Source organism: Pleurodeles waltl, chromosome 3_1, assembly GCF_031143425.1.
Source record: "Pleurodeles waltl isolate 20211129_DDA chromosome 3_1, aPleWal1.hap1.20221129, whole genome shotgun sequence".
NCBI classification, from domain to species: Eukaryota; Metazoa; Chordata; class Amphibia; order Caudata; family Salamandridae; genus Pleurodeles; species Pleurodeles waltl.
The window spans coordinates 451,681,525-451,704,187 of record NC_090440.1 but is presented as its reverse complement, the minus strand read 5'-3'; the positions used below and the strand labels follow the sequence as shown (position 1 = coordinate 451,704,187).

Genomic DNA, 22,663 nt, shown 5'->3' with positions numbered 1-22,663 from the left:
ACCTTAAATAGAGCCCATAGTTTTTTTTTTACACATGTGAAGTTGTAAGTCTCTAGTCTAAAATAATCTGCATAAGACTTATCAAGAATCTTACAATGTTTTTCTACTCTGAGCCATTGCAAATGTATGGATTATTCCAGGACCTACATCTGCTTATTGGCATCCAAAGTTAAAATGTTCTACAACTCTCTGTAGCTAGGAACCAAATAAAGACATCTTCACACTACTGCCACTAAAATTTCTTAACTGGTTCATTTATAGTAATACAGCTGTAACTAAAGTGTATAGGAAAGTATAGGAAAGTATTTTTTGCAACACCTTTGATCAGCAAACTGTAAATTTTAAACAAATATTTTTGGAACTAGGGGCCAGATGTATCAAATGATTTTGCACTCGCAAATGGCGAAATCGGCCGTTTGCGAGTGTAAAATCGTGGTCTGCAATGCATCAAAGGCATTCGCAGACCACAAAATGAAAATCGCAAAAATTGTGATGTTCTGCGCTGCGACCTGGATTTTGCGAATCGCAATTTGCGATTCCCAAAATCCAGGTCGCAAGGCAATTCTGCAAAAAATCGCAAATTGCGATTTTTCGCAGAATGGTATTTTGCACATGCAAAATACCATTGTCTGCAACCAGGTGGTAACCTGGTGCAAAATTTAAAAATGCAGTAAAACTGCATTTTTAAATTTAATATGTAAAGCACACATGCCCTTTTGGCATGTGTGTACTTTACATTGTAAAAAAAAAAACATTGGGGTGCAGGAGAGGGGGCCTTAGGCCCCCAGCACCCTGGCCTTTTGCTTTTCCCAAATTGCGATTTCTGGTTCAGAAATCGCAATTTAGGAAATGCAAAAAATTTGCAGCTATGGGCCAACAGGCCTATAGCTGCGAATGGGGCCAGTATTGCAATTTGCGATTCGGTAATTGCATTTGCGATTTTTAAGAAATCGCAATTACCGAATCGCAAATGTGATAAATGGCCCTTTGCAAGTCGGTAATTGCGATTTCTTAAAAATCGCAATTACCGAATCGCAATGGGCCAGAATCATACATCTGGCCCCATATGTCTTAATACTGTTTAAAGGTAACACTGTCCCTCAAAATGTAATATAGAATAGAGCTAATCCAACAGTGAAATATTTACTTTTTTTATTTCCTAAGTTTCTGTCACTAATAATGGGTTTTTACGTACCTAGGATTTTAGGGACTCTCTTGCAAACAGCTCCTTAAATGTGTTGAATAAGCAATGTTTGTGTCTTATCGTTTTTGGTTTTGTAATAAAATGACTTAAACGTTTCTATAAAAAGTCTCTGTTCGTGCCCTTTTGTAGCGATCAAATAGGAGACAATGTGCAAGGACAAGGGTGCCAAAAAGGTTCAGTGGCAGAGTATAAGTAGATAACCTTGAATCTCATTAGAAAATTGCAGAAAATGTGATTTCTATTTGTAGGAATTGATGATTACTTTCTTTGCAGTTCTTCCATCTTGAACTGAACAGAAACTCTTGTACTGTGTTTTTTTATTTTATTTTTTTACACTTTTGGCTTCAAGGCCACCCATTATAAAATACTCTGCTTGTTAATACTGTGAAGCATGCTGCTTTTGTGTTATGCTAGTAATGAGGCCTCTATTTTGTTGCCCTGATGACTGGTTCCTTTTATTGCTACATAATGTATCGCACTTGTTTGTGTGTCTCCTGAATATCCATGTTCTGGTTAAATATGCGCGGAAATGAAAGTATACTTTATATATAACTGCCATTTTACCTACTGCAGATGAAAATGCACCACATGATATCCTCTTATAAAATAGTAATCAGCTCAGTATTAGCTCATAAACTTCATTAGGTGAACTAAATAATACTATATAAATAATATGTTAAATTAAATAAAATGCTACAAATACCACGGGGAACCACTGTGCAGGCAGGGCCAGTGTTACAGGTACCAGAGCTCGTATCAAGAGCACCATCCAATTACTAATTAGTCTACCCAGGAAGGTGAATAACACATACACCCATTCCATTTGGAAACATTTACCATTTTCAACTCCCATTTACCACCTGCATTAAAGTCAAATTTGTGACCTTTTACCAGCCAGTAAGAAGAGCAAGTTATACGTTAAAATAACTAGACTCCACACAAAGGTTTGTTTAATGTCTTCTCATATAAAGAGCAACTTGGATGTCTAAACACCGCTTCTAACAGTGGCTGTAACCTTCTCTTTTCTAGCCACATACAGCCGTGTTTCTCTATTTTTACAGTTAACTTAATTCACTACAGGGACTGTCCAACGCACACTCAGATGGTCTACTTGCATCATTGAATTTCCCACTCCTCTCTTTCCTTTTAAAATGCCCAAATGAAAGGTTTTCAAAAATTGTGAACACAGGTTGAGTACCACAGTCTGGCCTTCAAAGAATACTTTAATGTAGACTATAATTATTTTTAGCTGTTAACATAATTTTTATTCTGGAAGCTTCTATCTCCATCCAGTATGTATTGGTTGTCTTTACATAATATATGCATAATCTGTGTTCACTTTTTGAGCTTATATTTGACTAACTCTCCTAAATGTGTGTGCATTATTCAGATTTTATGTATAACTTGGCACCTTGTGTAGAATGAAGCCTTTATCTTGCTTAATAAATGTAGATGGAATTTCTTTTTTGCTGAACTCAATAAAGCCCTTTTAAAGGATTCAAGGTTGGGTGGTCCAGCTCTCATTCAAATCTTTAACTTGACACATGCTCCTGTAGGAAAGACGTTATTGCAGTAACCTGCAGGTTCCCATCATTTCTTTCTTTGCAAGCTACTCTGGATCACACATTCGCCAGGAAAAACCAGGGTAAACAATACACTAACTTGATTCATATAAAACGTCTTTTAATCTGACAAGTGAAGCTTCAGTGGAAAACAGATCTAAAGAAAATTCTAATAATTTTAACAGTAGGATAGTCAGAATATATCTTACAAAATTAATGACAGTACAAAGCACTACATTGTAAGAGAGTTGGTGGAAGAACTTAAACTATTTTGAAGTATCAAATCATCCCTTGCTCATTGATAAAACATTGAAATCTTTATTGTGGAAAGCCTCATCAATTTCCTCCACTATTAATTTAACTCTCAAATTTATTTATACAATCCATAATAATCTAGAAGCTTCTACCTTACAGTAATTTTACAAGAGGTTTTCCTGTTAAAGATTGCTTTGTTTTTAACCAGTTTACACAACTTTATTCTTATCCAATCCCATGCCACTTTCTCTCAAATCAGATTGAGTTGTCTTTGCAGCTCTCATAGACTATGCTTTTTTTACCCATCATTTCTGTGACAGTGAGTATTGGAACAGTGAAATCCACTCTGCCACTTGGAGTAGCACACTGATGAATTTGCCAGCTACATAAACTGCATGTATACTTTGAAGCCATTTCACTTCATTGTACAGTACCCTTCACAAAGCTGCAGTTCTGACTCACAAAGCCATTAAAGAGTGAACATGTGATTTTTGAGTTATAAAAGGTGTGTTTGCACTGATAATTTGTTAGTGCTTAATGACACTCCAACATGGTGTCATTGTTTACATCACTTAGGGGGTCATTATGACCCTGGCGGAAGGCGGAGAACCGGCGGTAAGACCGCCAACAGGCTGGCGGTCTTACTTTGTGGAATTATGACCATGGCGGTTCCCGCCATGGTCACCTGCCAGTTCTCCATTCCGCCCGCCAGGCTGGAGACCTGGGTCTCCAGCCCGGCGGGCGTCACTATACCACCGTCGGTATTTGGACCCGACTTACCACCGTGGATTTCCAGCGGTTTGAACCGCCATGAAATCCATGGCGGTAAGCACTACCAGTGCCAGGGAATTCCTTCCCTGGCACTGATAGGGGTCTCCCCCACCCCCGACCCCCACCCGACTCCCTCCCCTACCCCCCCACCACCCCTGCCACCCCCCAAAGGTGGCAGGGCCCCCCTCCCCGCCCGACCCCCAACATGACTTCACCCATACCCACACGCACGCAGGCACCACCTACATACTTACACGCACACACGCCGACATACATGCCTACATCCACACACACAGTCCTACACGCACACCCACATTCAAACATACACGCACACATCCATACAGACATACCCACAGACATACACGCACTCATTCCCATACACACAACACCCCCTCAGGCATACACACACTCACACACCCCCTCTACATACACACACGCACAACCCCATGCACCCACACAACACACAACACCCCCCTCTCCCCTCACGGACGATCGACTTACCTGGTCTGACAATCCTCCGGGAGGGGACGGGAGCCATGGGGGCAGCTCCGCTGACACCACACCGCCAACAGAACACCGCCACGGCGAATCACAGGACGTGATTCGCTGGGCGGTGTTCTGTTGGCGTGGCGGTGGAGGTGGAGCAACCTCCACTTCCCCGCCTCCCGCCAATATGGCTGTTGGCGGCTCTCCATCCGTAAAAGGACAGAGAGCTGCCAACGGTCATAATAGGCCGAGCGGCAAACCGCCACCACTGGTGGTCTTCCGCACGGCGGTCCCTCGGCGGTCTTTAAAAAAGACCGCCGAGGTCAAAATGACCCCCTTAATCTTCTAACACAGGAAGGGATTGTTTGTGTTCTGGGGGTGCAGCCATGTTTGGTAGCAACTGTAAACATATGGGCTTATGGGTTTAGAGGGTAAGAATGTTCAAACCTGATGTTCAACGAGACAGTTGTTACTGACTTACTTCAGTTAAAGGCAGGCATACATTTGTGTCTCTGGAGAAAATTGTCCCAACACCCCCTTCCCTGAAAAATTGATGGGGCTACAGATAAATAAGTTTATCCATGGGTCAAACTTGTTTGCCATGGAGAGGAAATGAAAAGTGAGATTTAACTAATATGAAGACATTTTGGTATGCACAGTACAATTACACACTCAGAATTTGAACATGTTTTGTTTGAAAACTTGTGCAATAGGTATTGCGTATCATAAGGACTAACATCGCTTAAACACATAAAACACAGCTTAAATCTATAACATGTTTATATCCTGAAAGAGAGCTGTAGTCTAAGAGTCCTGAACCAAAGTAGGTGTGTGTTAGAAATGGGATCTCTGGTAATAATCAGTTTGCAATCTGTCCAAGCAGGGACCCTCACTGTAAGCAGGGCAATGGAGAAACAAACATAGATAGACAATGGAAACACTACAAAATTGACCCCACACCAGTTTAGAAAAATAGGTCAAAATAAGAGTCTTATTCCATAGAAAACAATGGAAAAGATGATTTTACACAAAGTACCTGGTTCGCATAAAGAATAAAGCCGCATGGACGAGCGTGCATCGGAAAAGTCAGCAATGCATTGATTCCTTACCCGTAACCTAGGCCATGTGTTGTTTCTTCTCGGAGCAGGTCAGCAATGCTTCATGTTTCTCCCTCGCAAAAGAGCAATGCATCGATTTCCAGACAGGGCACCTCTAATCCACGCAGGTTCACAATGATTTTTGACGCTCAGGGATTATGCATAGGAAATCCGGTCGCATGGTGTTAGAAACCTGTGCTACATGGGAGTTTGAATCGTTAGCAGCAGCTGCAAGCAGGTGTTGCATCATTTCTCCATCTGCAATGCGTCAATCTCCCAACCACGATGCAGGTGGCGCATCTATTTCAGCCGTGAAGCAGGTGGCATGTCGTTTATCAAGAACGTTCCAGATGGTGCATTTCCCCACACAGCATTCTGTACATGGATTTCAGCTTTTGTTCTGCCAACTTTCTTTCAAGGGCCCAGGGACTGGATAGGGCACCACTTGGCAGGGCAGGAGTCTCAGCGGATAGTCCAGGTACTGGCAGAGGAAGTCTTTGATGGCCCTGAGAATTCAAAACAGGAGGCAAGCTCAGTTCAAGCCCTTGGAGATTCTTCACCAAGCAGGAATGCACAACAAAGTCCAGTCTTTGTCCCCTTCCACAGGGAGAAGCAGAAACTGCAGGATAGCCCAACAAAGCACAGTCACAGGCAGGGGCAGCACTTCTCCTCAGCTCTTCAGCTCTTCTCCTTGGCAGAGGGTCCTCTTGGTCCCAGAAGTGATCTAAAGTCTGGGGTTTTGGGTCGACCACTTATACCCCTTTCTTCCTTTGAAGTAGGCAAACTTCAAAGGAAAGTCTCTGTTGTTCACAAGATCCTGCCTTGCGCAGGCCAGGTCCCAGGCACACACAAGGGGGTTGGAGACTACATTGAGTGAGGGCAGACACAGCCCATTCAGGTGTAAGTGACCACTCCTCCCTCCACTCTCGCTGTGATGGTTCTTCAGGATATACAGGCTACACCACAGCTCCCTTTGTGTCAATGTCTAGAGGAGATTCACAAACAGTCCACCTGTCATTCTGACCCAGACAGGGAATCCACAAACAGGCAGAGTCAAAGAATGGTTTAAGCAAGAAAATGCCTACTTCCTAAAAGTGGCATTTTCAAACTAACAATCTAAAAACCAACTTCATTAATAGATGTCTTTTTAAATTGTGAGTTCAGAGACCCCAAACTCTACATTTCAATCTGCTCTTGAAGGGAAAGTGCACCTTAAGAATATTTAACGGCAGCCCCCATGTTAACCTATGGGAGAGATAGGCCTTGCAACAGTGAAAAACAAATGTTGCAGTATTTCACTGTCAGGATATGTAAAACACATCAGTACATGTCCCAAATTTAACATAAACTGCACCCTACCCCTGGGGCTACCTAGAGCCTACCTTAGGGGTGCCTTACATGTACAAAAAGGTGTGGGCCTGGCAAGTGGGTACACTTGTCAGGTCGAAATGGCAGTTTAAAACTGCACACACAGACACTGCAGTGGCAGGTCTGAGCCATGTTTACAGGGCTACTAATGGGGGTGGCACAACTAGTGCTGCAGGCCCACTAGTAGCATTTGATTTACAGACCTTGGGCACCTCTAGTGCACTTTACTAGGGACGTACCAGTAAATCAAATATGCCAATCATGGAAGAGCCAATTACATATACATTTTACATAGGAGGATTTGCACTTTAGCACTGTATAGCAGTGGTAAGGTGACCAGAGTAACAAAAACAGCAAAAATAAAGTCCAGCACACATAGGCAACCTAGGGAACGGAGGCAAAATGTTGGGGGAGACCATGCCAAGGATGCCAAGTCTAACAATTGTATTGTATTGACCCAACACCAATTTCTTGAAGGTCCCCCATTTCTTTCAAGTAGTTGTTCATTTTGGATGTGACCAATAGTGGCAGGCAGTTGGATGTTTTTAGTATGGCATGCCCAGAGCTGCAAATATAATAGAGATATAAAGACCCTTCTGACAAGACTTGGACTATTTGAAAGATGCCACTGAGCCAGTAGAGTTGATTTATCTTTCTACATTGTGCTACTGAGGAGCCCATAGATGTAAGAAGGGACTTTGGAGTAGAAGTGAGTGACTGGCTCTCCACACTGACAGAAACTGAGAGGACAGGATTACCACCACTCTCTGTGGAGGTCGATTTGCTGTAGATTGCTAAATGTCCTTTGAGTCCACTCTGAATATGGCCTTCTACTGTGATCCAATGTAGGGTTTCCATTTCTGGCTGAACATGACATGACAGTTTTGAGAAGTGTAGGGACATATGATATATCTCCATTTTGGGATGCTGCAGGGCATATGATGTAGTAGCAGAATGTAACTTCAGACCACACAGTCTTGGTGTATCACCTTGTCATACATGGCCTCTGATTTGGCAGCAAATGATAATTAGCAGAGCTGTGAGTATTGCAATTTGTACCATACTGAAGATATAGGTAAATCATGGAGCAATCACCATTTTGATAGTACTGTATACACCCTCACATTGAGAACTGTAGGTTAATCTAGATCACAGTATTGTTCTTTACAACAACCTGCAATACATTAGATCATATTTGGTACGCTAACTTTAAACAAGTTTTGATTTTGGAAATATTTATTTTTAAGATTTATTTTCAGCTGAAAAAACAAATATGAGTTTGCAGGGCTACTAATCTTCATTTTCCCTAGGTACATAACTGATTGCAATTCTCTGTATTTTAGAACTGATACACATTTGACTTTATTTAAGGGGTATTGAAGGAACAAAATATTTCTGAAAGACAATAAAAAAGAACAAATGATAGTAACTCTCAAAACAGATTTTGTTTTGTTTTAAATATTATTAAATTTGGAAGGACAAACTAACAATAAGGACTACAATTTAGTGGTTTAACTATGCCCATGGCTTTTGAACAGAATATTATGTATGTTGTATTTTATATCTGTATCTTATCACAATTTTATAAATTTACAAAGGAAATAATGCAGCAGTGCCTCTAACAGCGTGAATGCACAAATTAAATAATACTACACGCCCCCATCCATGAGGCATGTTTATTTATTGTTTATTCATTGTAGATCAACCTCGACAAACATATACTAAGTTCACTGCTGATTTTAACTAGAATTGTACCCTTATTTTATAGGAGACTGACATATATATTGTATTGCCATCTAATTGTTGCACATATAAGTTAACATATTCCATGGACTTTAGGCTGTGCTTCATGAGATCTCCAAAATTAAATTGATGGAAACCATCTTACCTTTCAAATCCTGCAAGAGAAATAAACTCAACCTTCCCTAGTTGATAAGGTGTGCATGAGCACTAAGCTTCAGGTAAAGAACAAAATGACGTACATGAAAATAACAAAACTACCAAAGTGAAAAAGTAACTCCACTATTCTCATCACCCAATGAAAAGAAAATTATGATATATTCTTCTTTGTTTGCTGGCTGAAAAGTAAAATCTGTTCAAATTAGCACTCTTCACTTCCCTAAAAAGAGTCTTGCATACTGCACACTAGGCATCCTGATCTCTCATACACTCATTGTATGGTTTTGTTACATTAAAAGGTGGATTAACTTACCCGGGAAGGGCTGCTCAAGGAAGTGAGCCCGCACTGTTTCTTTAGCAACTCCAAATTCATTCGTGGCAATGAGAGTGTAATTGCCGTTGTAGTAGTGAGTTGGCTTGTTGAATAGCAAACAACCATCTGAAATGTCACCTTGCTGATAGAACTCAGTTCGGATGAAGTCCACTTCACGTAGCGCCTGACCGTTGTGAAGCCAGTTTAATACTGGCGGAGGGTTTCCACGCACCTCAAATTCAATGCAATGTTCATGTCTCATCTCTGGCTCCTTTAAGGTTGATATTCTTGGTGGATCTATAAAATAAAAACAAATGAGATATGGAAACTTTTTTTTAATTTTTATCTTCGCTTGCCATAACTTTTATGGCTCCGTAAACTGAACAATTTAAACAGAAGTGCATTTTTAATACTTGGTCTATGGTTGTAATCTTATATTGGTAAGTTTGTATGTTATTGGCTGAATTGTTTTAAGAATTAATCATATTGTGGTAAATTCACTTTCTACAGTTAAAGGTACTCTGTATCTAAAATGCCACTATAACATGAACATTACATAATCAATATTAAGCACCTTTCCAAGCCAAATCACAACCCCAACCACCATGAGCAGATCCACCACTACCCCCAAACCATAACAAAATATTCACCACCCTCTCTAACAGCCAACTGAAGGGACAATTACTCCTGATACGTTAGATTTCCCATCACGCAACCCTTAGTATAAAAAGCCCAAGTCGTACCTACCCACATCATGTACCCTAGTCTCAATATCCTCAATAATATCTGAACATGAAACATCAGTCCAGCACCCACAATCACTCAGAAACTTCCACAACACACATCACCCAGACGTCACGTCACTGCACATATCCTAATCATAACAAGAGATGGTAGTGTACTACATATGTGACTCCATAACCCCGAACACAGTTGCTCTGACACTGAGAACTAATAATACAGTACGCCATACAAGACACACCTTCATTCACATTTACAAATCCCTGGGACTTCTGAGTAAGCCACCATACTACTCAACCGTCCTCTCCTATCCCTGCTATCTTCAAAGTATGCTCCTGACAAAGAGCCAATGGGGGCACCATGAATAGGACAAGTATAATAAATAATACAAGTATAATTTGGGAGGATATCTTTGCAAACAAATGTAACAGGAGAAGAGATAGAACAACTCTTAACAGTTGACATACAATAGCTCAGTCCCACTTCAATAGGGACCCATTGACCAGAGTGTGGCTAACTTGAAAACTCGAAGGAAACACTGGAGCAGGAAAGTGATAACCTTGGGCCCCATGCCAGGTAGATAATGCCTTACAATGACTATGGGGGTCATTCTAACCCTGGCGGTCCGAGACCGCCAGGGCTAAAATGACGGAAGCACCGCCAACAGGCTGGCGGTGCTTCCCTGCCCATTCTTACCGCCGCGGTCAGAAAACCGGGTCCGGCGGTTTCCCGCCGGATTTCCCCCGGCTAGGCGAATCCGCCATGGCGGCGCTGCAAGCAGCGCCGCCATGGGGATTCTGACCCCCTTACCGTCAGCCTGTTTCTGGCGGTTTACACCGCCAGGAAGAGGCTGGCGTTAACGGGTGTCTAGGGGCCCCTGGGGGCCCCTCAACTGCCCATGCCACTGGCATGGGCAGTGCAGGGGCCCCCTAACAGGGCCCCAGCCTGCTTTTCACTGTCTGCCTAGCAGACAGTGAAAAGCGCGACAGGTGCAACTGCACCCGTCGCATACCTGCAACACCGCCGGCTCCATTCGGAGCCGGCTTCAGTGTTGCAGGCCCCCTTCGCGCTGGGCCGGCGGGCGCTAACAATGTTAGCGCACGCCGGCCCAGCCGTAAGGTTGAAATGGCACCAGCGGTCTTTTGACCGCGGTGCGGCCAGATGGCGGTTCCCGCCAGGCGGGCGGCAACCGCCGCCGGCCGGGGTCAGAATGACCCCCTATATGTTCTGCAGGGTACGAAATGTAATCATATTTTAAATATTGCCTAAAAAACTACCCAGAAGTTACAGTTGACTCGAAACAGAAACACCTGCATCATGGTGTCAGAGAATAGGACCACTTATTGGCTATGAGATCTCATCTGACTTAGCTGCATAGTGTTCACCAGATGCAATATAGAGTTTAATGCTGGATTCAAACCTGACCAAAAGGAAAGCTCCAAATTACCTGTCAGATCTTTTCTATTTCCGTCAACCAGTCACACCTGTGCACTGACTGAGAACTGATCACTCTAAGATGGCACATAGCTAAATATTGAGGTAGATTATTAAAAATGACAGGCTCGAAAAGAATCTCCCTAACGGTTCAAGATAGGTAATCAACCCCTACATTTACACTAAATGCCATGTACACCACTCCACACTTCGTCGACCAACATAGGAAAGAAGAGTAAGTCTCTGCCCTACTCAATTAGTTAATTGAGACGGCAAGTGAACGTTTACTTCTGCAGTGCAGACACCTTAGGCAGACAGCACCAATGCAATGCACATCACAGAGTCAATCCAAGCACACAACATCCAAACACGAGTTTGACGTCAGGATACTAGAATACTCCCCATATAGAATTCATCCACATGCAAACACCTTCACCCATTCAGCATTATACTTACTACCATTGAAATGTGGGCACCCATAGATGCTCCCTCTCTCTCTGAACCCTAGGGCTCACCATGGTTTAAGCTTTCTATTACCCATAAATTCTACAGTACCTTGGTAACAAAGCATGGAGTATTCTGAACTTCACGTTTGAATGTAATCCCAATAAATATTTCTCAAGAAACACAAATAATGTAATGTTCACCCTCCAGTACTTACAGTACACTGTGAGATGCACAGTTGCGTTCGTCATTCCTACCACATTTTCTGCAATACAGGTCAGTGGAAAACCATTATCCTCGCCCGACACATTCACCAGGGTTAAGTTGATCGAATGAACGTTGGTCCAGTTTAAATTTGTCTACAAGAATCAAACACGATAGAAAATGTGTTGGAAAACAAAGGCTTAGAAAAATGTATGACTATAAAAAATGGATGATGAATAGAACTGTCTTTCGTGAAATCAGAGCAGAAGAACAAAATGCTTTATACTTTCAAAAGAACCTTGCATGCACACGTTAAATAATTAAATTCTTTCACCGACTTCAGAGAGTTTGATAGGTTCACTGTTTGCGTTTCTGCATTAACAGTGTGTCTTTGTTTTAGCAGTACTCATGCCTCGGCTCAATGCACATAAATTTATCGTCAGAACAATGAATGAAAAATCACATAATTAGTTTCATTGTTAGAAACATAATGGCTTAAAACTTTGCAATTTGCTGAAGCGTTTGACGCCTTTTAGCAGCATAATACGGCTTGTCCAAATGGGAAGTGTTAAGATCCCAGAATCCGATAACAGAGTGGACAGCCCGCATCGCGTTATCTTGTCTGTCACTGACGACAAGATAGGAACCCAAGAGGATGATGAAGTCACTGACATGTTGAGATAGACAGTTTGGGCCAATGTACATAGACAAATGTGGTAATGAAGAACCCCCTGCCCCATGTTATTGCCCAAAACTCCAGGAGCGTAGCGTGAAATACGCAACCCACCGTTATACATTATGCAAGTAACGTTTTTAGCGTGACTCAATTTAACAAAGGGAGCCCGAGTGGGGTTGCGGGGTGTCTAGGAAGGGGGAGCAGGAGGAGGGGAAGCTCCACCCCTGCCTTTCTGCTGAGCTACAGGTTATGGTATGCAAGCAATGGCTCAAATTCCTTTCAGGTAGATTAATGTTAGTACTGTTTTCTGAGTGTTTCCTTACATGTATGTAGGAAACTCCCTTCGGAACAGACGTTCTCCCGGGGATTCAAACACTTTGATAGAAGTTTCACAAGTATTTTGATGAGTGCGCTCAATGTAAGCAATGATTATCGAAAAGTGTTCTCAGCAGGTTTTTTTAGATTTTCCGGGAAGGCATAAAATACATTTTTGTAGCAGTCAATAGTAGGCTTCCCTAACATTAAAATGTTCAAAGTCCATTGTTGCTCATCCAATCCAGGTGCAGGTTTCAGGTGTCGCCCTACTCTAGTATTCTCTCAGATCTTCTTGATCAGAATGACTACTTATTGCTGAGCAGTGGGGCAAGTGATACAACTGCTTTTGGCACCCTCTTTCTTGATACAAAAAGAAGCTGATACACGAAAATCACTAGTTGCCGCAAACTGGAGGAGAGTTCAAGTGTCATATATATATTTGTGGTAAAACCCTAGACTCTCCCATTTTCCACACCTGTTTCAGTTACATGAATTTAAGGAACCAATACTGAGGCTGATTGAGAGACTGGTGGGAACTGCTGTGGTCCTTATAACCAGCATGGCCTGCCAGGTCCTAATTAAGAGACGATGGTTGCAAAGCAGCTTGTTTTTCAGTTTCATTGCCTTTAATGGTAGCAGATCGACTCAGTAAGTTGAAAACTAATTGCATAAACAAGATGTGGTCAGCAGGCCATGATTTTGAATCTTAGCAAGACTACCCTATCCTATCATTCTTTTAAAATCAGAATATTAAGCATAACTAATTTGGGTAGTAATAATAAAACCTATTCATTATCACTCAGAATTAGCTAATGTAATATGAATCGCTATATAAATACATATCATTATAGTTAGTAGCAGTGGCACAAATAGCAGTAACAACTGTAAGAGCATTATGTAAAGCATGTAGCATACAGTATGGGGAATTTAGATACTTTCTTTATGGTTGCACAATTGAGATCTGAGATCAGCCCTAAATATTCATTGGCACATCAATAACAGCAAGTTATTGTTCTACATGGTAGGTTCAATAAAGCTAAGCTTTTGTGAAGCCTGTCAGCACAATTTTATTGCAAACCATCACATCATAAATCAAAATAATAACTAGCCAATAAAAACATTTAAACTTATTTATCATAGATTTCCAGTATTTCGTGAATTGTACCTGATGAGTATTGATTGAATGTAGATTTGTGACAATCCAGTCAACATCTGGCAGAGGCGAACCTGATCCATTGCAGGTGAGCACAGCATTCTCCCCTTCCTTCACAGTCAAGTTACCATGGTGCACGCTGATCTCCGGTAAGTCTGAAAACAAACAGCATCCCATCTTTACTAAACAAGTTTGCATATATTTTCACAAAAGTTATAGGAAATGTTGTATGTAAAAATGCCATTTCTCATATTGAAATTTCTTAAGAACAGTATTTTAAAATACCACTTGATAGAAATGGGGTCTTTGGTTGGCAGTCAGGTTACCCTCTGTCCAAGCAAGGACCCTCACTCTAATCAGGGTAAAAGAGAATCACCTTCAGCTAACCGCTGCTCACCCTCTTGGTAGCTTGGCACGAGCAGTAGGCTTAACTTCAGAGTGCTAGGTGTAAAGTATTTGTACCAACACACACAGTAACTTAATGAAAACACTACAAAATGACACAACACAGGTTAAGTAAAATAGGAAATATTTATCTAAACAAAACAAGACCAAAATGACAAAAATCCACAATACACAAATCAAGTTCTCACTGAAAATGCAAAAAGAGTCTTTATGTAATTTTAAATACACACTAACACTGTTAGCGTTAAAATATACCTCGGGCGTGCCAAAAATAACCACGCTTGGGCGAGTGTGCATCAAAAAGGGCTTGCGATGCATCGATTTCACTCACAAGCGAGACCTTGCGTCGTTTCTCCTTTCGTCGGATCAGGCGCATTGTTACTTCTCTCTGCAGGAGAGCGATGCGTCGATCTGGCCAGCACTCTAGGGTCCGGGCAGGCCTTGCATTGTTTTCACACACCTAGCGGTGTTTGCTTCGGAAATCCAGCCGCACGATGATCCGAAAACCATACAGCGCAGGTTGCGATCTCACCAGCTTCCGTCAGCATTGAAGTGCATCATTTCTCCAGCCCCGGGAATCGATCTTCGGGTTGCATTGCAGGCGAGTGTCAATTTTCAGCTGCGAAGCCGGCGGAGCATCGATTTTTCAACTGCAGATTGGAGTCACGTCGATCTTTTCCCCGCACGGCGTTCTGTGCGTGGATTTCTTCCTCTTAGACTGCCAGCTTCTTTCAGGGTCCCAGGAACTGGAGAGAGAAGTCTTTGCTGTCCCTGAGACTTCAAACAACAGGATGCAAGCTCTAAATCAAGCCCTTGGAGAGTTCTTCACAAGATGGAAGGCACACAAAGTCCAGTCTTTGCCCTCTTACTCTGGCAAAAAAAGCAACTGCAGGATGGCTCCAAAAGTACAGTCACATACAGGGCACCTCTACTTCCTCAGCTCTTTAGCTCTTTTCCAGGCAGAGGTTCCTCTTGGTTTCCAGAAGTGTTCCAAAGTCTGTGGTTTTGAGTGCCCTTTTTATACCTACTCTCTCCTTTGAAGTAGGCCTACTTCAAAGCAAAGTCTCTCTTGATTGTGAAATCCAGCCTTGCCCAGGCCAGGCCCCAGACACTCACCAGGGGGCTGAAGACTGAATTGTGTGAGGGCAGGCAAATATATTTCTGGTGTGAGTGACCACTCCCCCTCCCTCCTAGGACAGATGGCTCATCAGGAAATACAGACTATACCCCAGCACCCTTTGTGTCACTGTCTAGTGTGAGGTGCAACCAGCCCAACTATCTAACTGACCCAGACAGGGAATCAACAAACACACAGAGTCACAGAAATGGTATAAGCAAGAAAATGCTCACTTTCTAAAAGTGGCATTTTTAAACACACAATCTCAAAATCAAGTTTACTAAAAGATGTATTTTAAATGTTTTGGCTCAGAGACCCCAAACTCCACTTGTCCATCCACTCCCAAAGGGAATCTACACTTTAATCAGATTTAAAGGTAGCCCCCATGATAACAGAGAGGGACAGGCCTTGCAACAGTGAAAAACGAATTTAGCAATATTTCACTGTTAGGACATATAAAACACATTACTATATGTCCTACCTTAACCATACACTGCACCCTGCCACTGGGGCTACCTAGGGCCTACCTTAGGGCTGCCTTACATGTAAGAAAAGGGAAGGTTTAAGCGTGGCAAGTGTGTACACTTGTCAAGTCGAATTTACAGTTTGAATCTGCTCACACAGACACTGCAGTGGCAGGTCTGAGACATGTTTACAGAGCAACTAATGTGTGTGGTCCAACCAGTGCTGCAGAGCCACTAGTAGCATTTGATTTAGGGGCCCTGGGTTGCTCTAGTGCACTGTACTAGGGCCTTTCAAGTAAATTAAATATGCCAATCATGGATGAACCAGTTACCTACACATTCTTTATAGGAGCACTTGCACTTTAGCACTGAAAAGCAGTGGTAAAGTGCCCAGAATAACAAAAACAGCAAAATCACAGTCCAACACACATCAACAACCTGGGAAACAGAGGCAAAAAGCTAAGGGAGACCACGCCAAGAATGAAAAGTCTAACACCACTTTTTAATTAAATTAAGTTAAACAATTAGGTTAAATCTGCACATTGCCACACTAAGATAAATGTAGTTAAATATTTAGTCTCGTTTTAGAAAGAAATACTACCTTAATTTATAACTGCTAATTTTGAATGTTTTGATCATTGATCATTATCCATTAGTCTTTAGGATATAGGGGTAGTGTGCCCCAAATGTGAAATAAAAGCCAATAGGTATTTCACAATGCAGGCCTTGCTAGACTTGTCCCTGAACAGGCCTATATGGGAGTCACTTGTTTATTTCCTACATCTGCTGGGGAAAGGGCTGTGTTAGAAATTAACTTTTCTGTAGGGTCACCCCCTATATTTTGTGGACTGTTATTATGATTCAGAGTGCTTTGACACTGCTAACCAGGCCCCAGTGCTCTGACTGTAACACATGGCAACATTGTCTCACTCTGAATTGCTCTATTTAACTTTCCTATAAGGCCACAATATATGGTGTCCCAAAAAACAAACACGGAATGGAAAGTTAAATGTCCTCAATGGACAACAGCACTGCTGTGCCATGTCAGAGAATAAAAAGACAAACATGACTCCAGTCCTACCACTATAACCTGACTTCTTCAGTTATACAACTGCAGCACAACCTATGTAAGTGACACTTTTTACAGGAGAAAACCTCCCTTTTAAATATTTACAAGTAACCTCTATGAAGGTCTTGTGGATCGCAGTTAGGATATATGGAATTCAAAAGTAATACATGTGGAAATTGAAAGGTAACATATCTTTGCAGTGACTAGAACCTAAACGCTATTTTTACTGTAGACAGGCTGGGTGGTGTGTTGGGAAAATCTGAGAAGGAATATTAAATATTGAGTCTGCTATCTCAGGCTAAGGATCATCTTGAAAAATAATTAAACAACTAATTTTAAAATCTACAAAAAGCCCAACTTAATGGAGAAGATGTTTTTGTTAAATAGCAAGTAAATTATACTTTTAGAAAGTACCTTTTACCTTCTTGAAGCTCCTGGACTATAATTTGCATTACCCTCCAACTGTCACACAGCTAGTGAACAGCAGTGATGTGGTCTGAAACTGCTCCCAGAGCATAAACAATGACCTGGGTGTGGGAAGCTGTTTTTTTTTCCCTTGGCAGGAGGACCATTCGGGCTGTGCCAGGAACTTAATTTACTTGAAAGAAGCCTGCCAAGTGAAAAGCAGATGTCAGATGACACCTGAACAATCCCCTTCCTTTGTTCTCCCATTCAGACAGGCAGCAAACCCAGTGGGGGGAAGCATCACCCCTAAAACTCATCTGGAGTAACCACAGAGAAGGGGTTGCTAATTATTTGATTTCTCAGTGGGCACACAAGCTTTGAACTAGAGCAGAAAGGTTTCTCCATCTTGGATTTAGTGAGTTATGGGCAGTGTGGGATTGCTTGCAGTAGGGCAGACAGCTAGAAATGTAGGTAGGGTTATATCTTGGACCTTATATCGTATAGGAGAGGGAACGACCAAGCATCACCCACAAGCTTGTGACAAACATAAATAAGGCACCCAAGACACCTTCTTCTGAAAAGACAGGACCTGAGAAAGAATAAGAGAAAGCAGAAACTTTACTTGTTGTTTAAGAACTCTCAAGAGACCTCCCACTTGTACCCAGGACAAAGAACTGGTCTCCAAAGTTCAGTTGGCTGCCCTCCTGTGTGGCTATTGGAACATATCAAGCTGCAGAAGGACTTTTTCCTGAAGCGTCCAACTGACTAGTATCAACTAGACCTGCTGGTGGCCTCAACTGAAGTGAATTATATCCCTGAACTGATGTTCCTGATGTCCTGGTCCCTTTGCTTTGTCCAATTGGATTTTTAGATGTCAAGACCTTTGGAGGACTGGACAAAACTGCCCTACCAAGCTGCCTAAGATGCACTCTCTTCTGGCATCAGTTGAGTTCCTCCTGTGAAATTTCAAAGTTTTGAACTCTGTGCACCAGTCTGTGAGAAGGTAACTTTTTAGTAGGACTAACTTGGTCCCAGTATTCGGCCCACACTCCATTGCAGTCTGTCTGATCACATCACTTTGTCACAGCCTAAGGTGACCAGGTACCCACAGTTAGTGTTTTCTGCTTCTTGGTGCGATTTTTACTTAAACATTTCAAACTGCATATCTCCAGTTGATTTGGAATTTTGTCATTTTAGTCTCATTTTATTTACTAAATTAAACTTACTCTAGTTTTCTAACTTGGTTAGGGATTTTTCCTTCTGTTGTTGTTTAACGTTATTATTGTTTGTGTACTGCATACGCAATTTACAAATGGCCCCTAAATCAACCCACACTCCTTTGTGCCAAGCTACCAGAGACTAAAGCACAGGTTAATGTAGATATTTTTGTGGTTCACCATGATAAGCACTATGGCTTTTGCCTGAGTGGGCTTCCACCCCTCTCAACCAATAAACCGTTTTCTTACACTGCATTATGAATTAATCATATAGACCACAGAACACTACATCAATTGAAGAACTTTTTATTAATGTCTATAGATACTTATTTTCCTGTCTCAAACCATCATTATCAGTATACCTTTTACATACAAGCCATCGATACATGACAATGTTGATAGAGCATAGTTGTTATTAGCATCTAAACTGAATTAATCCACTGTGCCCCACCATGCACAGTGTTGTCATCAACGACTAGGTCATGAACGATGCATGACAAGGATGCAAGTCATAGTTACTTCAGTTACCTATTACAGGTAAATTTCAGTCTTTTTCTAAAATGTTGTTTCAACAGACATTTTCTCCTAAGTACAACCTAATTTTAATCTTTTTTTGTAGTGTAGAGTGATACATTACTACATTTAACAATAACATCACTTTAACCTTTGTTTTTTTCAGTGAAATTCTGACGTTAGGTTAATGAAAATTAAGGATGTAAGAGGGTGTCATTTTAACAAAGGCAGTCCTTCTGACATTGTTAGAAAGTCAGACCTCTAATATATAAAATGCAGGTCTACTGGAGTCATCAGGAAATACATTCATCAACAGATATAAAGCAAATCTATTCCTGCTTTGTCAAAAAGTCACCAGAATAATTTATCAAAAAATATAAAGCATTACATCCATTATCAAATCACACATGTCAATGTTTACTATCAGCTACTAAAATAATTTAAATACCTTTTTTTATTCAAAGCCAACATTTGTTTGCGCTTTTCTTTAACACTCTCAAGATCACAAATAGCAGCCACAGGACCAAACACAAGGGGTCCGCACACTCCAGCTGAAAAGCATACAGCTTCAGCTTGAAGTACTTTAACATTGATGTTAATCTCTCATGGGATCATGTATTCTATGAGCCAGGAACCTTAATGAGTTGTGTTAATGCTTTGCTCCCTGCAGCCATTCACATCCTTTAAAAAAATAGATGGTTGTACCATTACCCCCTCCTGGGGAACCACAATCAACAAAAAATAAGTATAAAAAGCTCTCACAATGCATTATAGAATGCTCCCTTGCATAAGCAGTGAAAATGAAATGAGCAGCTACTCCACTCATTTTAAATTCCTGTCTAGTTATTTTTTTTGCAGGTGCCATCCAGTGTCTTCTGAGTCACCCAGCAAATATATGTAACACTGGGCACTGCAAGAGGAAGCCCACAGCCCTGCCAGCTGCCCAACCTGCACACATTGTGGGTGTTGGTGGGGTGCGCCACAGTCCCACCTGGCTCAGACAAAACTATAAGCTCATTAAGGGATGTGGGGGGAACCCCTAGGCCTCTACTGGCTCCTTGGCTAACATCTATCTTGGATGCCAGTAGAAGCTAGCAACACCGAATTAGCTTGTGCTGTGGGAACAGCCTCAATCTATACTCCTGCTGCAGGAGCACATTCACTTTTCCCTGCCTGCACTCTTGCAGGTGGGGACATAGATTACTGCTCCAGATCAGTAGGAGCCTTTCTTCTCACGTCCTGTGTGAGAGTAACCATGCCTGCCTCGGCCCTGGTGGATTAGGGATTCTGCTACAGGTTTCAATTGTAACACTCTGGAAAGAATATCTACAAAATTTGGGAACCAAAAATGACAACTAATGATTTAAATCAGGATTGAACACTTGTTTTCAAGAATGCTTTTGGGTATTCTATGTCTGGAAGCAGTTTTCACTAAGGGGTGGGCAAAGAATTCTCAGTTTTTTCTCTTGCGTGGCTCGCCAATGTTAAGTTGGTGAACGTGAGCAAGAGAAATCGTTATGTTGGTGAGCATGACCAAGATTTCTGAATGCTTGTGGTCACTGCGGGTCACTACCGCTTGTGCTGAGAAAGCTGCCGATCACGTTGAAGAACCTGCTGGTCAAGTAGAAAATCTACTTGAGTGGCAGAAAAAAAAAAAATGCCCTCTAGCACTCCATGTGATGCAGTTCGAACTGATTTTACAACACGTGAGAAACTCCTGGCGCTGACAAATTAACACAAACAACGCAACTTACCTGCCACTCACTGAACTCCATATAGCATGGCAAAGGTTTTTAGACACTTCCCAGAGTTCCATGTAGCAGGCCTATTTTCAACTTGATTAGCGGGTGGCATGTAAATGCTTTTAAACATAAAAATAAACCTTTCTCTGACTATAATGTCGTGAAATGGGAGGTCCCATGTTCATTATCATGTATTACTGGTTGATTTGGAGCAACCTGTTTCTGGATTACGAACAGCCCATTACTACCAACAACTATTATGAAATAATTAGTTTCTCTCCTTTTTTCTTTTCGTTATGCATTATTTTTTACCAGCTCACCAGCACAGACATACATGGTTTCTTCTCAAATTATGAATGTACTGTTCACAAACAGATCTACTTGTTCTCTTTTACATTTTTTAAGAGAATAGTTCAAAGAGTATATCATTATTTACATGTAGTCAAAACATACATGTCCCAAATTGAAAGATTTAAAGAAGCTTTTATAAATTATTAAATTCCCAATGTATGTTTAAACTAATGCATTCATTTACATTTTTCACTAACTCATGTACATTTTATTTTTACTCATGTATATTGTATATGCTTCATATATTTAGTGCATAGGGTATCATATTCATGTGCATTTTTGTTGAGATTTTCTTTCTTAATATTAGTTTTGCATTGTATAACACCCTATACAGATGTTTATCACTGGGGACATTAACAAATTCATTTTTAAATGTAACTTTTGTAACTATTTCTTACACATTTCATGCATTCTAGACATTTAATAAATAGCATTTGTCTGACTAATCATTTTATATACAATACAAAATACTATGTTTATGACCATGTTTTTAAACATGATGACATTTCTGTAATGGTCAAGAGACATGATATTAGTGGGCATAGGGTACTCATATTCATATTGGAGAAATACTTGGGTCTGTAGTTTTGGATCAAAAACATAGTCAACATCAGTAGCAGTCAAAGAGGTAGCCCACTGTATCCAACGTGGGTGGAATGCTTTGGTGTTCAGAATGCTATTATTGGTAACCGCCTCAGTGGCTGGAATTTGGGTAACAACAATAATTCGCCTCTTTGGTTTAAGGGTCTCTCTTTGATGGCGACCATCTGAACTGCAGTCAGTATTGTTTCAGTTGGTGCAAAATTCATTTCAGGATTGGAACTAAAGTATGATTTGTATGCTATAAATACTGTGCCACCTTCATTCAACACGACATATGTGAATCTAATGGCACCCAGGACGAGACACGGATTGCCAAGTTTGTTTTGTTTTCACATGTGTGTAAGTGTTTAGCTTCAGTCTGCAGTGATCTGAGAATTTGCATATGATCTTGTGTCCAATGTTTGCTTGAGAAATCCAGACAGAGTAAGTCATAAATTAGTTTTATGTGCTGAGCATAATCTGGAATGTTCATTCCGCCAGAATTAAAGATTCAATTTTTTTCTATTGTTTGGTGGTTGTGGTTGTGCACATTTCTCTAAGAAGTGTGGTGCAAGACTTTTCCACCCATTTGTGAGCTTGTACCCCAGAAACAGAACACTGAGGAAATAAACTTTAGTTTTCTTAAAATTGAATTTGTAGCCATGGTCAGTAAATCCCAGTACAATACGATCTACTTTGGCCAAATGAGTGTTGAGGTCATTATCTTTCAGATAAATGTCATCTACATAGGATATTGATGTCACACGGGCTGAAAACAATCCTGGACTGCGCTTATACCCTTGAGGAAGTCAGCAAAAATTATGCACAGAGCCTAACATCGAAAATGTGCTTAAATCCAAGTTTGGAGGTGCTAGA

General features: G+C 41.2%; 1 protein-coding gene across 8 annotated transcripts in view; it reads right to left on the bottom strand.

The window, feature by feature from the left end:
* The window catches only part of NTRK3 (neurotrophic receptor tyrosine kinase 3), a 1,498,428-nt gene that overhangs the window by 771,512 nt on the left and 704,253 nt on the right, over positions 1 to 22,663 (bottom strand). For all 8 annotated transcript variants that reach the window (XM_069222726.1, XM_069222728.1, XM_069222731.1 and 5 more), the window contains exons 7-9: positions 13,935 to 14,077; positions 11,792 to 11,933; positions 8,956 to 9,252 (exon numbers count right to left, since the gene is read on the bottom strand). In XM_069222726.1, the coding sequence (XP_069078827.1) occupies positions 8,956 to 9,252; positions 11,792 to 11,933; positions 13,935 to 14,077 (582 nt within the window). The remainder of the gene's footprint in view (positions 1 to 8,955; positions 9,253 to 11,791; positions 11,934 to 13,934; positions 14,078 to 22,663) is intronic.